The sequence below is a fragment of the Xyrauchen texanus genome, chromosome 35, assembly GCF_025860055.1.
Source record: "Xyrauchen texanus isolate HMW12.3.18 chromosome 35, RBS_HiC_50CHRs, whole genome shotgun sequence".
In the NCBI taxonomy this organism is placed as follows: Eukaryota; Metazoa; Chordata; class Actinopteri; order Cypriniformes; family Catostomidae; genus Xyrauchen; species Xyrauchen texanus.
The window spans coordinates 37240245-37254144 of record NC_068310.1 but is presented as its reverse complement, the minus strand read 5'-3'; the positions used below and the strand labels follow the sequence as shown (position 1 = coordinate 37254144).

The following is a 13900-nucleotide window of genomic DNA, read 5'->3' as shown; positions in this document are numbered from 1 at the left end:
TTACAATGGGTGATAATGGAGGAGATGCTTCTGTACGTGGAACACACAAAGTGTGATTTACTGTTGCAACACTCTGAACGCGGTTCATTGGCGTCCGGGCCATTATATGATTGGCTTAGAAGTTATAATGCGAGACGTGTGAGACGGCCTTTAGAGAACTTTTACAGTCATTTGAATATTGATGTTTTTCCTGGGATGTTGTCGCAGGTTCACGGGAAGAAGATCCTGAAACTTCTGCAGAAGATCTTCAGCTGGTTGCCATTGGCAACAGTGATCGATCAGAAAGTTCTGATTCTACACGGAGGGATTTCCGACAAGACGGATCTGAACTTAATCAGCAAACTGGACCGACATCGAGTGCGTTTCTCACTTCAGTTTCAGTAAAAATCGCGTTCACACTGACAGTGATTTTATTTCTGGAGGTCACCATTGGCTGTTCCTTCTGCTGCTCTCATGTGATTGGTGGGATAATCCCCTCGATGATAAAACATCTCGATGAACAAGATAAACGACCTTTAAAACAAATATAAATCATATAGAAGAGAATTGCTGTCAGCGTGACCGCATCATCATCAAATCTAGTGAATGAAGTTGTGAATCACATTCAGAATCTGTTGTTGATTCTCTCTTCTGGAATCTTCTCTTGCTCTCTCAGTTTGTTTCATCTTTCCAGCCGCTAAAGAGAAGTGGAGCGTCCCTGCGGCTGAAGGAAGTGGCTCTCAATCAGGACGAGGACAACATCAGTATCGGTCGCAGGCGCATTCAGTCTCTAACTCACAGAACAGCGCTGCGGCACAGACAGGATCTGCCGCGGCACTCCGTGCATTCCGATTCCGGACGAACGGGTCGATCTGTGGAGGACGAGCTGAGAGAGAAACGCCGTCTGGCCGGACTCAGTCTCTCGTCCAATTCAGAGACCGATTCTACTGAACTTCTGGAGACAGACACAGACGAGTGGAAGCAGGTGAAAACAAACACCTCGAAATCTCTCATGACAGTGAAAACACAATATCAAAATCTGTCAGAAATGGGGTCTGTGTATCTCCGCGAGTATTGACGCGGACTATCACACCTGTAGTCGTGAGTTTGAATTCAGGGCGTGCTGAGTGACTCCAGTCAGGTCTCCTTAGCAACCAAATTGGCTTGGTTGCTAGGGAGGGTAGAGTCACATGGGGTAACCATATTGTCTCGGTTTCTAGGGAGGGTAGAGTCACATGAGGCAACCAAATTGTCTCGGTTGCTAGGGAGGGTAGAGTCACATGGGGCAACCAAATTGTCTCGGTTGCTAGGGAGGGTACAGTCACATGGGGCAACCAAATTGTCTTGGTTACATGGGGTAACCTCCTCGTGGTGGTGATTAGTGGTTAGATGCGCGGATTTACGGTCTCAGATGCAAAGGTAACTGAGATTCATCATCAGACACCCGGATTGAGGCGAGTAACAGCGCCACCACGAGGACCTGCTAAGTAGTGGGAATTGGGCATTCCAACATTGGGGAGAAAACGGGAGAATATAAAAATAATTTTAAAAAAATCTGTCAGAGCTGATATCTCTTGTGCTATAAGAAACTCAAGTTCAGAAAACCATTAATTGTAATTGTAGATGGACTTTCCTAACTCAAGGGGTTTCTTGCAAACAGCTGCAGCACTAAATACAGGAGGTCTGAGCAAAAGAATATATGTCAGAGTTTATAATCAACACTAATTAATCCAAAAGTACATGTCTAAAATAAACATGGTAACACCGTTATGCAGACGGTCCGTCACTGAACTGTTCTTTAGATATTGAATAATGTGCGTCTCACTCTGCGCTCCTGGGAAATATATTTGTTCTTTTTTACTCATTTTAAACTCCACAGTCACACTCCATCTTTGTTTTGTTGCTCTCTAGATAGTGGACGTCCTGTGGAGTGACCCGATGTCTCAGAATGGTTGCGTCCCAAACAAAGTTCGCGGTGGGGGGTGTTACTGGGGGCCGGATGTCACACAGGACGTGCTGGACAGACACAAACTACAGCTGCTGATCAGATCACACGAGTGCAAACAGGAAGGATACGAGTTCTGCCACAACGGCAGGGTGAGACGAACCATAAATACCATCTTTTCTCTGTAGAAATGCTGAGGTGAATGTTAGAAAAGGCTGAACACATTGTGTCATTTCCTCATTTATACAAATAAATAATGACACATTGACAGAATTTGTATTTGCAGGTTTTGACGATATTTTCAGTCTCTAACTATTATGACATTGGCAGTAACAGAGGCGCTTACATTCGTTTGGGTCCCGACCTCATTCCTCACTTCAAACAATTCCAGGCCAGCCGAACGACACGAGAGCTAACATTCAGACAGAGGTGAACACACACACACACTTACATGAGGTATTTATAATCTTTCAAATGCTCAAATGTGTTTTCTTCTGTTTGATCGTGTTTGTAGTGTGGGGAGAACAGAACGCTCTGCGTTACAGGCCCTGAGGATGCAGCTGTTTGCCCACAAATCTGCCCTGATTCGACAATTTCAGGAATACGACCCCAAGTGTACAGGTACATCTCTCAATGTCGATGAAGGTCTGATCTCTCTGTCCAAGAAGGTCTGATCTCTCTGTCGATGAAGGTCTGATCTCTCTGTCATTGAATGTCTGATCTCTCTGTCCATTGAAGGTCTGATCTCTCTGTCCATGAAGGTCTGATCTCTCTGTCCATGAAGGTCTGATCTCTCTGTCAATGAAGGTCTGATCTCTCTGTCCAAGAAGGTCTGATCTCTCTGTCAATGAAGGTCTGATCTCTCTGTCCAAGAAGGTCTGATCTCTCTGTCAATGAAGGTCTGATCTCTCTGTCCAAGAAGGTCTGATCTCTCTGTCAATGAAGGTCTGATCTCTCTGTCCATGAAGGTCTGATCTCTCTGTCAATGAAGGTCTGATCTCTCTGTCCAAGAAGGTCTGATCTCTCTGTCATTGAAGGTCTGATCTCTCTGTCGTTGAAGGTCTGATCTCTCTGTCCATGAAGGTTTGATCTCTCTGTCCATGAAGGTCTGATCTCTCTGTCGATGAAGGTCTGATCTCTCTGTCGTTGAAGGTCTGATCTCTCTGTTGTTGAAGGTCTGATCTCTGTCGTTGAAGGTCTGATCTCTCTGTCATTGAAGGTCTGATCTCTCTGTCATTGAAGGTCTGATCTCTCTGTCGATGAAGGTCTGATCTCTCTGTCGTTGAAGGTCTGATCTCTCTGTCCATGAAGGTCTGATCTCTCTGTCCATGAAGGTCTGATCTCTCTGTCGTTGAAGGTCTGATCTCTCTGTCAATGAAGGTCTGATCTCTCTGTCGTTGAAGGTCTGATCTCTCTGTCGTTGAAGGTCTGATCTCTCTGTCCATGAAGGTCTGATCTCTCTGTCCATGAAGGTCTGATCTCTCTGTCGTTGAAGGTCTGATCTCTCTGTCGATGAAGGTCTGATCTCTCTGTCATTGAAGGTCTGATCTATCTGTCATTGAATGTCTGATCTCTCTGTCCATGAAGGTCTGATCTCTCTGTCCATGAAGGTCTGATCTCTCTGTCATTGAAGGTCTGATCTATCTGTCATTGAATGTCTGATCTCTCTGTCCATGAAGGTCTGATCTCTCTGTCCATGAAGGTCTGATCTCTGTCGATGAAGGTCTGATCTCTCTGTCATTGAATGTCTGATCTCTCTGTCCATGAAGGTCTGATCTCTGTCGATGAAGGTCTGATCTCTCTGTCATTGAAGGTCTGATCTCTCTGTCATTGAAGGTCTGATCTCTCTGTCATTGAAGGTCTGATCTCTCTGTCGATGAAGGTCTGATCTCTCTGTCCATGAAGGTCTGATCTCTCTGTCATTGAAGGTCTGATCTCTCTGTCCATGAAGGTCTGATCTCTCTGTCAATGAAGGTCTGATCTCTCTGTCATTGAAGGTCTGATCTCTCTGTCCATGAAGGTCTGATCTCTCTGTCATTGAAGGTCTGATCTCTCTGTCCATGAAGGTCTGATCTCTCTGTCGTTGAAGGTCTGATCTCTCTGTCCATGAAGGTCTGATCTCTCTATCAAATCAAATCAAATCACTTTATTGTCACACTACCATGTACACAAGTGCAACAGTGGGTGAAATTCTTGTGTGCAGTTCAGAGCAACATAGCAGTCATGATAGTGACGAGACATATACCAATTACAATAAACAACATACTTACACAACACAATTTATTATCAAATGTACACATACTTACACAATACAATAATTATATACAATGTACAGTAAACAATACACACAATATACAATACACAATATACAATAAGTAATAGTATATGAAATATATCTATATATATATATATACATAATTAGTTGTATTGAGGAGAATATGTTGACAGTCCACTGTGAGATTACAGATTAAAGGGGTCATGACATGAGAAACCAAATTTGCCTTGATCTTTTGGTATATAAGAGGTCTTTGTATCCTTAAAACGTCCTGCAAGTTTAATATTTTAAGACGTCCTCCCCATTCTAAACTAATCATTTATTTAATCAAGCTCAAAATACAGCTCGTTCTGGATTCATGGTTAGAAGTGACGTGACGGTTAGAAGTGACGTACCAGCGTTTGCATATGACCGCCTCCAGCACAAGATAACCATGCTTTAAGCGCAAGACAGCTACGCTCATTTCGGTATCGCCGTCGCCTCACAAGTGTTCAGTCGATGGACAGCGAGCTCTGACAGAGACTACTTGTGCACAGGAAAATTACGATGCCACACAGATGTGCTGTTCCTGGCTGTGGTCAAACAAAACCTCTGAATAAGCTGCCGAAAGATCCAGACGTCAGGGAAAAATGGATGCAGTTTATTTTTTGCGGACGTCCCAGTCACGGCAGTGTTAACTTAAGCGTTTGTTCTGTACATTTTAAGGATGACTGTTTTGAGAACAAATCTCAATATGATGCTGGCTTTGCCAGAAAACTGTTGCTCAAAGATAAGTCCGTGCCGACTATTCTGGGAACAACGACGACGCAAACTGTAAGTAATCTATTTTAAACTTTAAACTACTTTTTAAAGCACAATTTCATTCATTATGAATAATCACAGTGTTTTTACTTAGTTTACTTGCATATTGTTCTGGCTGGGGCGTCAATAATTGATACATAGGCACTGACGTTAGCCAATCATAACAGTGGGCGTTAACACTGAAGTCTTAAATGGAAAACGCCCCCAAAACAGACTGTTTGAATCAGAGGATGAGAAACAGGGTGGGAAAAGGTCATAAATCACTAGATTTTAAAAGTTTTTCTTAAAAAAAAATATATTAATACTATAATTGCACCTAAGGGAACATAATAATACAATAAAAAAACCATGTCATGACCCCTTTAATAAAGTGCAGTGCTAATTATTGATCCTGATAGATGAAGTGTTCAACAGTCTGATTTTTGGGGGAAAAAGCTATCATGTAGTCGGCTGGTGCGGGTCCTGATGCTGCGATACCGCCTGCCTGATGGTAGCAGTGAGAACAGCCCATGACTCGGGTGGCTGGAGTCTCTGATGATCCTCCGAGCTTTTTTCACACACCGCCTGTTATATATGTCCTGGAGGGAGGGAAGCTCACCTCCGATGATGTTTCTAGCAGTTCGCACCACCCTTTGCAGGGTTTTGCGGTTGTGGGCTGTGCTATTACCGTACCAGGCGGTGATGCAGCCAGTCAGGATGCGCTCTACAGTGCTGGTGTAGAACCGTGTGAGGATGTGGAGGTTCATTCCAAACTTCCTCAGCCGTCTCAGGAAGAAGAGGCGCTGGTGAGCCTTCTTCACAACGGCCTCAGTGTGGACGGACCGTGTGAGTTCCTCAGTAATGTGGACGCCGAGGAACTTGAAACTGCTGACTCACTCCACCGGTGCTCCATTAATGGTGATGGGGCTGTGTTCTCCGTCTTTCCTCCTGAAATCCACTACAAGCTCCTTGGTTTTACTGACGTTGAGGGAGAGGTTGTGCTTCTGACACCAGCGTGTCAGAGTGTGCACCTCCTCTCTGTAGGCTGTTTCATCAATGTCAGTGATCAGACCTACCACCGTCGTATCGTCAGCAAACTTAATGATGGCATTGGAGCTATGTGTTGCCACACAGTCATGTGTGTACAGTGAATACAGGAGTGGGCTGAGAACACAGCCCTGCGGGGCTCCAGTGTTGAGGGTCAGTGATGAGGAGATGTTGCTGCCCATTCTAACCACCTGACGTCTGTCTGACAGGAAGTCCAGGATCCAGCTGCACAGCGAGCTGTTTAAGCCCAGAGCCCGGAGTTTCTCATCAAGCTTGGAGGGCACTATGGTGTTGAATGCTGAGCTGTAGTCTACAAACAGCATTCTCACATATGTGTTCCTTTTTTCCAGATGGGAGAGAGCAGTGTGTATTGTAGATGCAATGGCATCATCAGTGAAGCGGTTGTTGTGGTAGGCAAACTGCAATGGGTCCAAAGATGGGGGCAGAACAGAGCAGATGTGATCTCTGATTAACCTCTCAAAGCATTTGCTGATGATGGGGGTCAGAGCAACAGGACGCCAGTCATTTAAACAAGTGATTGTGGCTTGCTTCGGTACAGGCACAATGGTTGATGTTTTGAAGCATGTGGGGACTACAGACAGGGAGAGGGACAGATTGAAAATGTCCCTCTATCGATGAAGGTCTGATCTTTCTGTCGTTGAAGGTCTGGTCCTTCTGAACAATTGGGCAGTTGCGGTGGAGACGGTTCTGCATCTGAATCTGCCGTGGAGGGTTTTGCGATCTCAGCTGGTGACGAGATGCACACAGGACGGTCTGCTAAACTATCAGGATTGGGTTAACGAGCTGTCAATCATTCAGTCAAATACTGAGGTGAACGCAGACAAACATTAACACATAAAAAAACAATTACACACAAATAAAAAGTTCAAGTGAATTCAGAGCTGGTTTAAATTCATCACCATGTGAATTCCCGGGAGTCGGTTCTTTTGAAGTTTTATTTTTATGGACCAAACAGTGTCAGTTTGCATGGGTTAGAAATTAAGGTTTCATTAAAGGACAATATTTGGCCACTGAAGCACACTTGTGGTGGACAAAGCTTTATTGAGATGAATAAGAGTTCAGTTTGTCATGTGCCGGTAGATTCAGAAGCACCTAACCCTATGATTTATAATGTTTTGAATCTTTTTAAGATTTTTATAAAATTTTATTTGAAATTTCACATATAAGACACATATAATGACGGATTCTTATGGGATCAATTAAACATATATATAAACATTTCAAATATGCTGCAAACAAAAACAACAACAAAAAAATGAAGCAAATTCATCAGAATAACAAACAATATCATGTTTTCCTTGGTTATATTACTGTTTTATGTGCTCTGATAATTTTTCTCATATTTAAATGTTTTTGTTCTTTTATGATGTATTTTCTTTGCTTTTGTTTAAAAGTTCTGCGCTTGATTTTCTAAATGTGTGAGTTTCATGTAAATCAGGGGGCGTTTTGCGTCCCTATTGGTCCACTAGTTCTTGATTGACAGCTCTTCCTCTAGCCAATCATTGGAACAGTAGAGGTGACGTCACTCCAGTGCGACTCCGACGGCCGCTGATCAATATTATATTATATTATTTGTGTTGATAGATTCGGTGCTTGTGTCAGTTTTGAGTATTTTCTGCAGCTCTAGGAAAGGGTTAGTTGTCCGAGTAGATCATTATTATAGTCCGTTAACACGTGTATCAGACGAGTCTTCCGTTTCGGCATTATTTAAGACGTTATTGGCTGCATATCTGAAAATTCAAGTCTGTGTTGGTGTGGATGTTTGATGAATGTAGTCACAGAACACAACTTCATCCGCTTTTCCATGAAGTAAAATCCAGATCTCGACACCAATACTGATGAATATTACATTTGTTTGAATGATATCATAAATCTAAAAGGTGCATTATTGCTGACATCAACACTTTGGAGTTGGTTGTATGAAGCTTCAAATGTTACTGAAGTTGTATACTGTATGTTATGGGAATGAATGTAAATGATTTAGATATGTATCTTTAGAGACGGTCCATACATTTGCGGCTATTTGTGATTAAAGGACGTCCAAAGTCAAGCCCAGTTTATGGCATTATTTATTGACGTGATGACGCTTGGTCACTTGTTTCTGATTTCGCAGCAGTTTCGTAGATTAAGAAACTACATGTTACCATGCCAACGACATTCAGCAACATGGAAAAGCGGATCAAGACTCGAATGATTGGCTAGAGGAGCTGTCAATCAAGAACTAGTGGACCAATAAGGACGCAAAACGTCCCCTGATTTACATGAAACTCAAGTTTTGTGAAGTCAAACGCAGAACTTGAAACCAAAAGCAAAGAATAATACAGCACAAGCGAACAAAAACATTAAATATGAGCAATGTGAGTCAGAGAGCACAAGAAAAGTAATATAAACAAGGAAAACATGATTTTTTTTGCAATTCTGACTGCTTTTTCTGTTTTTTATTAAAAAAATGTACAGCATATTTTAAATGTGTTTATATATTTTTGATTCATGCTTATTATTTTTGGACCTGTGACCGCAATACATTCGAAGGGATTTTGATCCCATAAATGCTTTCCGGAAGATTCAGTGCACACTCAGAACTGAATCTGAATTCATAACTGGATGATTTAATTGATGGAAGCATTCAGCGAATCTACAATATCTCGACACTGAACATAAAATATAATGAAATGGATCAAACGTTACAAATAAAACATAATGGAGCTCATAACATCATTTTGAATAAAAATGTATTTATAGTACATGTCTGGTCCTGATGAATTTCGGCATTTTAATTTCAGCTATATTAGCATATTTTTGTCATCAGTTTACATTATCCTAAACATTTCAGAAAAACTAGCCTGCTTCTGATGTTCCTAGATTCAGTTCTCTAATCAATAATCAATAACTTCTCATGTCATTTGGACAGATTGCCAACACGAGTCTTCTGGAGACCCTTTACAAACATCATTCAAACCTGGAGACCATCTTCAGAATGATTGACACGGATCATTCAGGTGATCAGATCATGTGTTTGATTCTGAGTGACATCATGAGAGATTTTGGGTCCAAAAGTCCACTGGGGAAAATGCATCAATTTTGCATTTTTATTATTCAATAGATTTTTTCAATTTCAATGAAATCATCTTAATTTGAGTAAAAAGTTGCATTGTTCATGAATTGGAGAATGTTTTTGTATTTTGTTAAATGGAAGCATCCACATGCACAAAACCCAATGATCATCTTGTCTAGCATGATTTATGCTTTTAATCTGAAATCTGTATAAACAGATTAGAAATAGTGCACATTTCACATCATGTTTCTGTTAACATATTTCAATATCCTAAAAGTTTGTGCATTTCCAGGTTTAGATTTGAATCCCAGATTTTTTATGTGGACTCTAAACCCGAGTAAAGAGTAAAACCGTAAATACAGGAGAGAGTGAAATGTGATTCATCTGTTCAGGTCTGATCTCATTTGAGGAGTTTCATCAGACGTGGAAACTCTTGAGTTCTCACCTGCAGACGGACATCAGTGATAAAGCCATCGCAGATCTCGCCGAGAGCATCGACTTCAACAAAGACGGCAGTATCGACATCAACGAGTTCATGGAGGCCTTTCGACTGGTGGAACATTGTAGACCTGAGAGAGAACCATCAGCAAACTCACCGGAGTCACATCTGCTGCCATGACAAACATCTGGCCAAAAAACGAAATCAAGAAATCTGTGAGGCTTCACCTGTCGCAGACTGTTAATATCACATGATGTGATGATAAACCTGATGAGCAGCTAGAGTATTATGGGATGGATACAACTTCTCAAACATCTTTCAGACCTTTTACAGCGAGAAATCAGTGCTGTGGCCATGTGCGCAGCGTCTCCTTCCCTCTTTACAGGGAAACAGGGTTAGTTGAAACCCTTCCCTCTCAAGTCAGTCACTTTGACACTGCATCAGTTGCTGATGCTATGGGACTTGTATACCAGCTGCCATAATACTAATACCCGTAGCCATGTGGATATTGAAGCACAAGTTTGTGAACAACAATAAAACGTTTTTGTATTTTGGGGGATACAAACATGGGGCTGGGGAGAGGAGCAACGAGTGAGTCTGCCAATGTTTTTAGAAAAATATTAAAAAGAAGGTCCCTGCAAATACTGAGGACATGAGACTTTATGTATTAAGTCTGGCATAATTTCACAAATTTAAAAGTAAAAAGGCAGCAAGCACTGAGCTGACCTCAAAACAAAAGCTCCTCTCTTTACAATGTTATTTTCATGATTTCTACAACTTATAAAATTGAAAATAAAAGCAATATTTTTGAATAAAACATGTGAGCCCTAATGTGTTATAAAATAGTTATACATTAATTTTCAGAGGTACCTTTTTAGGCCCTTTTTAGGGTTAAGAAACCATTTGTGGTAAGAATCTGGGAAGAGACATTAAGTTGTAAACCCTGGCAAAGGTGTTCGGGGAAGCCCAGCCCGCAGATGTCCTGTAAGCACACACCCAGGAGGCGGCCATGCTCCAGGAAGGGTGAGCCTCAACACCCACTGGACATTGCAGGCCCTGCGAATCATAAACAAGCGCAATGGCGTCGACAAGCCAGTGAAAAAGTTACGTTTGGAGAGAGCCGAACCCTGGAGAGTCCTCAGATGTTCCTAACCCAATGGGGTGATGGCAGCGGAAAATTGAGTGCATTTGTCAGTCAGACGATCTGACATGGTCACAGAGTCTAATTTCATTCCCAGGAAGGAATCTTGTTGACTGTGCACCAACAGACTCCTTGCCCAATTGCATTTGAGGACTAAATGCTTCAGATGTGTAAGCAACAGGTTCCTGTGCTAGCATGCTTGTGCTTGAGAACACAGTTTGTGTCCTTAAGCCATTTGTCACAACTCTGGAGGTGTGCTTGGGGTCATTGTGCATTTGGAAGACCCATTTGTGACGAGCTTTAACTTCCTGTCTGATGTCTTGAGATGTTGCTTCAGTATATCCACATAATGTTCCTTCCTCATGATGTCATCATCTATTTAGTGAAGTGCACCCGTCCCTCCTGCAGCACCCCCACAACATGATGCTGCACCCCCATGCTTCACGGTTGGGATGCTGTTCTTCACCCTTTTATCCTCCAAACATAACGATGGTCATTACGGCCAAACAGTTCAATAGTGCTTCATCAGATCAGAGGACATTTCTCCAGAAGTCAGATCTTTGTCCCCATGTGCACTTGCAAACTGTATTCTGGCTTGTTTATGGTGGTTTTGGAGCAGCGGCTTCTTCCTTGCTGAGCCTTTCAGGTGATGTCCATATAGGACTGGTGTTGCTGTGGATCTAGATACTCGTCCACCTGTTTCCTCCAGCATCTTCACAAGGTCCTTTGCTGTTGTTCTGGGATTGATTTGCACTTTTCACACTAAACTACGTTCATCTCTAGGAGACAGAATGTGTCTCCTTCCTGAGCGGTGTGATGACTGTGTGGTCACATGGTGTTTATACTTGTGTACTATTGTTTGTACTGATGAACGTGGCACCTTCAGGAGTTTGGAAATTGCTCCCAAGGATGATTCAGACTTGTGGAGGTCCACAGTTGTTTTCTGAGGTCTTGTCTGATTTCTTTTGATTTCCCCGTGATATATTTATATTTTACATTTATGCATTTAGCAGACGCTTTTATCTAGAGTGACTTACAGTGCACTTATTACAGGGACAATCCTCCCGGAGCAACCTGGAGTTAAGTGTCTTACTCAAGGACACAATGGTGGTGACTGTGGGGATCAAACCAGCAACCTTCTGAGTACCAATGTATTATACAGAGCACTTATTACAGGGACAATCCCCGAGCAACCTGGAGTTAAGTGTCTTACTCAAGGACACAATGGTGGTGACTGTGGGGATCAAACCAGCAACCTTCTGAGTACCAATGTATTATACAGAGCACTTATTACAGGGACAATCCCCCCGGAGCAACCTGGAGTTAAGTGTCTTACTCAAGGACACAATGGTGGTGACTGTGGGGATCAAACCAGCAACCTTCTGAGTACCAATGTATTATACAGAGCACTTATTACAGGGACAATCCCCCCGGAGCAAACTGGAGTTAAGTGTCTTACTCAAGGACACAATGGTGGTGAATGTGGGGATCAAACCAGCAACCTTCTGAGTACCAATGTATTATACAGAGCACTTATTACAGGGACAATCCCCGAGCAACCTGGAGTTAAGTGTCTTACTCAAGGACACAATGGTGGTGACTGTGGGGATCAAACCAGCAACCTTCTGAGTACCAATGTATTATACAGAGCACTTATTACAGGGACAATCCCCGAGCAAACTGGAGTTAAGTGTCTTACTCAAGGACACAATGGTGGTGAATGTGGGGATCAAACCAGCAACCTTCTGAGTACCAATGTATTATACAGAGCACTTATTACAGGGACAATCCCCGAGCAAACTGGAGTTAAGTGTCTTACTCAAGGACACAATGGTGGTGAATGTGGGGATCAAACCAGCAACCTTCTGAGTACCAATGTATTATACAGAGCACTTATTACAGGGACAATCCCCCCGGAGCAACCTGGAGTTAAGTGTCTTACTCAAGGACACAATGGTGGTGACTGTGGGGATCAAACCAGCAACCTTCTGATTACCAATGTATTATACAGAGCACTTATTACAGGGACAATCCCCCCGGAGCAAACTGGAGTTAAGTGTCTTACTCAAGGACACAATGGTGGTGAATGTGGGGATCAAACCAGCAACCTTCTGAGTACCAATGTATTATACAGAGCACTTATTACAGGGACAATCCCCCCGGAGCAACCTGGAGTTAAGTGTCTTACTCAAGGACACAATGGTGGTGACTGTGGGGATCAAACCAGCAACCTTCTGATTACCAATGTATTATACAGAGCACTTATTACAGGGACAATCCCCGAGCAACCTGGAGTTAAGTGTCTTACTCAAGGACACAATGGTGGTGACTGTGGGGATCAAACCAGCAACCTTCTGAGTACCAATGTATTATACAGAGCACTTATTACAGGGACAATCCCCGGAGCAACCTGGAGTTAAGTGTCTTACTCAAGGACACAATGGTGGTGACTGTGGGGATCAAACCAGCAACCTTCTGAGTACCAATGTATTATACAGTGCACTTATTACAGGGACAATCCCCCCGGAGCAACCTGGAGTTAAGTGTCTTACTCAAGGACACAATGGTGGTGACTGTGGGGATCAAACCAGCAACCTTCTGAGTACCAATGTATTATACAGAGCACTTATTACAGGGACAATCCCCCCGGAGCAACCTGGAGTTAAGTGTCTTACTCAAGGACACAATGGTGGTGATTGTGGGGATCAAACCAGCGACCTTCTGATTACCAGTTATGTGCTTTAGACCACTACACCATCACATCACTGAAACTGCTCTGGTCAAAATCACTAATGATCTGTTACTCTCAGCTGATGCAGGACTTCTTCTTATTATTTATAATATATCTTCTACCTCTCAGCTATATTATTAGGAAATTAGGAATCCACTTTCACACCCAGCTCTATCTGTCCACCAAAACAAATTCTTCTCTCCCGCTGTCTTCCCTTCATAACAATACAATACAATCATGGTTTTCAAGAGTCTTGAAAGGCACCAATAATTAAAATGAATCATTATTATTATTGCTTTTGTAAAATGGTTACAAAATAAAGATATTGAGGCAAATTTTCATTAAAAGAATATTTTATAAATCAAATGAATCCAGACTCATCCTTCCAGTTGTAGTTACTGACGTATAAACGGGGTGAACAGCTGTTTCACATCATAACACCACTGGAACACTGTATTGACCAATCAGCACACAGGACCCAAATGGT

General features: G+C 42.4%; 1 protein-coding gene and 2 long non-coding RNA genes across 4 annotated transcripts in view; 2 read left to right on the top strand and 1 right to left on the bottom strand.

Annotated features, from left to right (window-relative positions):
- LOC127629026 (serine/threonine-protein phosphatase with EF-hands 2-like) overlaps window positions 1-10418 on the top strand; it is a 12903-nt gene extending 2485 nt beyond the window's left edge. Inside the window, exons 8-15 of the mRNA XM_052106038.1 lie at window positions 208-357; window positions 656-964; window positions 1891-2076; window positions 2211-2353; window positions 2439-2545; window positions 6691-6857; window positions 8959-9046; window positions 9495-10418. Coding sequence (XP_051961998.1) covers window positions 208-357; window positions 656-964; window positions 1891-2076; window positions 2211-2353; window positions 2439-2545; window positions 6691-6857; window positions 8959-9046; window positions 9495-9721 — 1377 coding nt within the window. The 3' untranslated portion in view covers window positions 9722-10418. The remainder of the gene's footprint in view (window positions 1-207; window positions 358-655; window positions 965-1890; window positions 2077-2210; window positions 2354-2438; window positions 2546-6690; window positions 6858-8958; window positions 9047-9494) is intronic.
- On the top strand, window positions 3192-4079 carry LOC127629037 (uncharacterized). Of its 2 annotated transcripts, none has more exons than XR_007968735.1 (4): window positions 3192-3258; window positions 3512-3557; window positions 3738-3806; window positions 3991-4079. It is a non-coding gene; the product is annotated as an uncharacterized LOC127629037 (long non-coding RNA). The 2 variants fall into 2 exon arrangements; XR_007968734.1 differs by lacking the exon at window positions 3192-3258 and adding an exon at window positions 3330-3396.
- A 1467-nt stretch (window positions 10419-11885) lies between the features above and the next one.
- Window positions 11886-13735, bottom strand: LOC127629035 (uncharacterized). The gene is made up of 3 exons (XR_007968732.1): window positions 13278-13735; window positions 12545-12913; window positions 11886-12184 (listed from the first exon to the last, which is right to left on the bottom strand). It is a non-coding gene; the product is annotated as an uncharacterized LOC127629035 (long non-coding RNA).
- Between the last annotated feature and the right edge of the window lie 165 nt (window positions 13736-13900).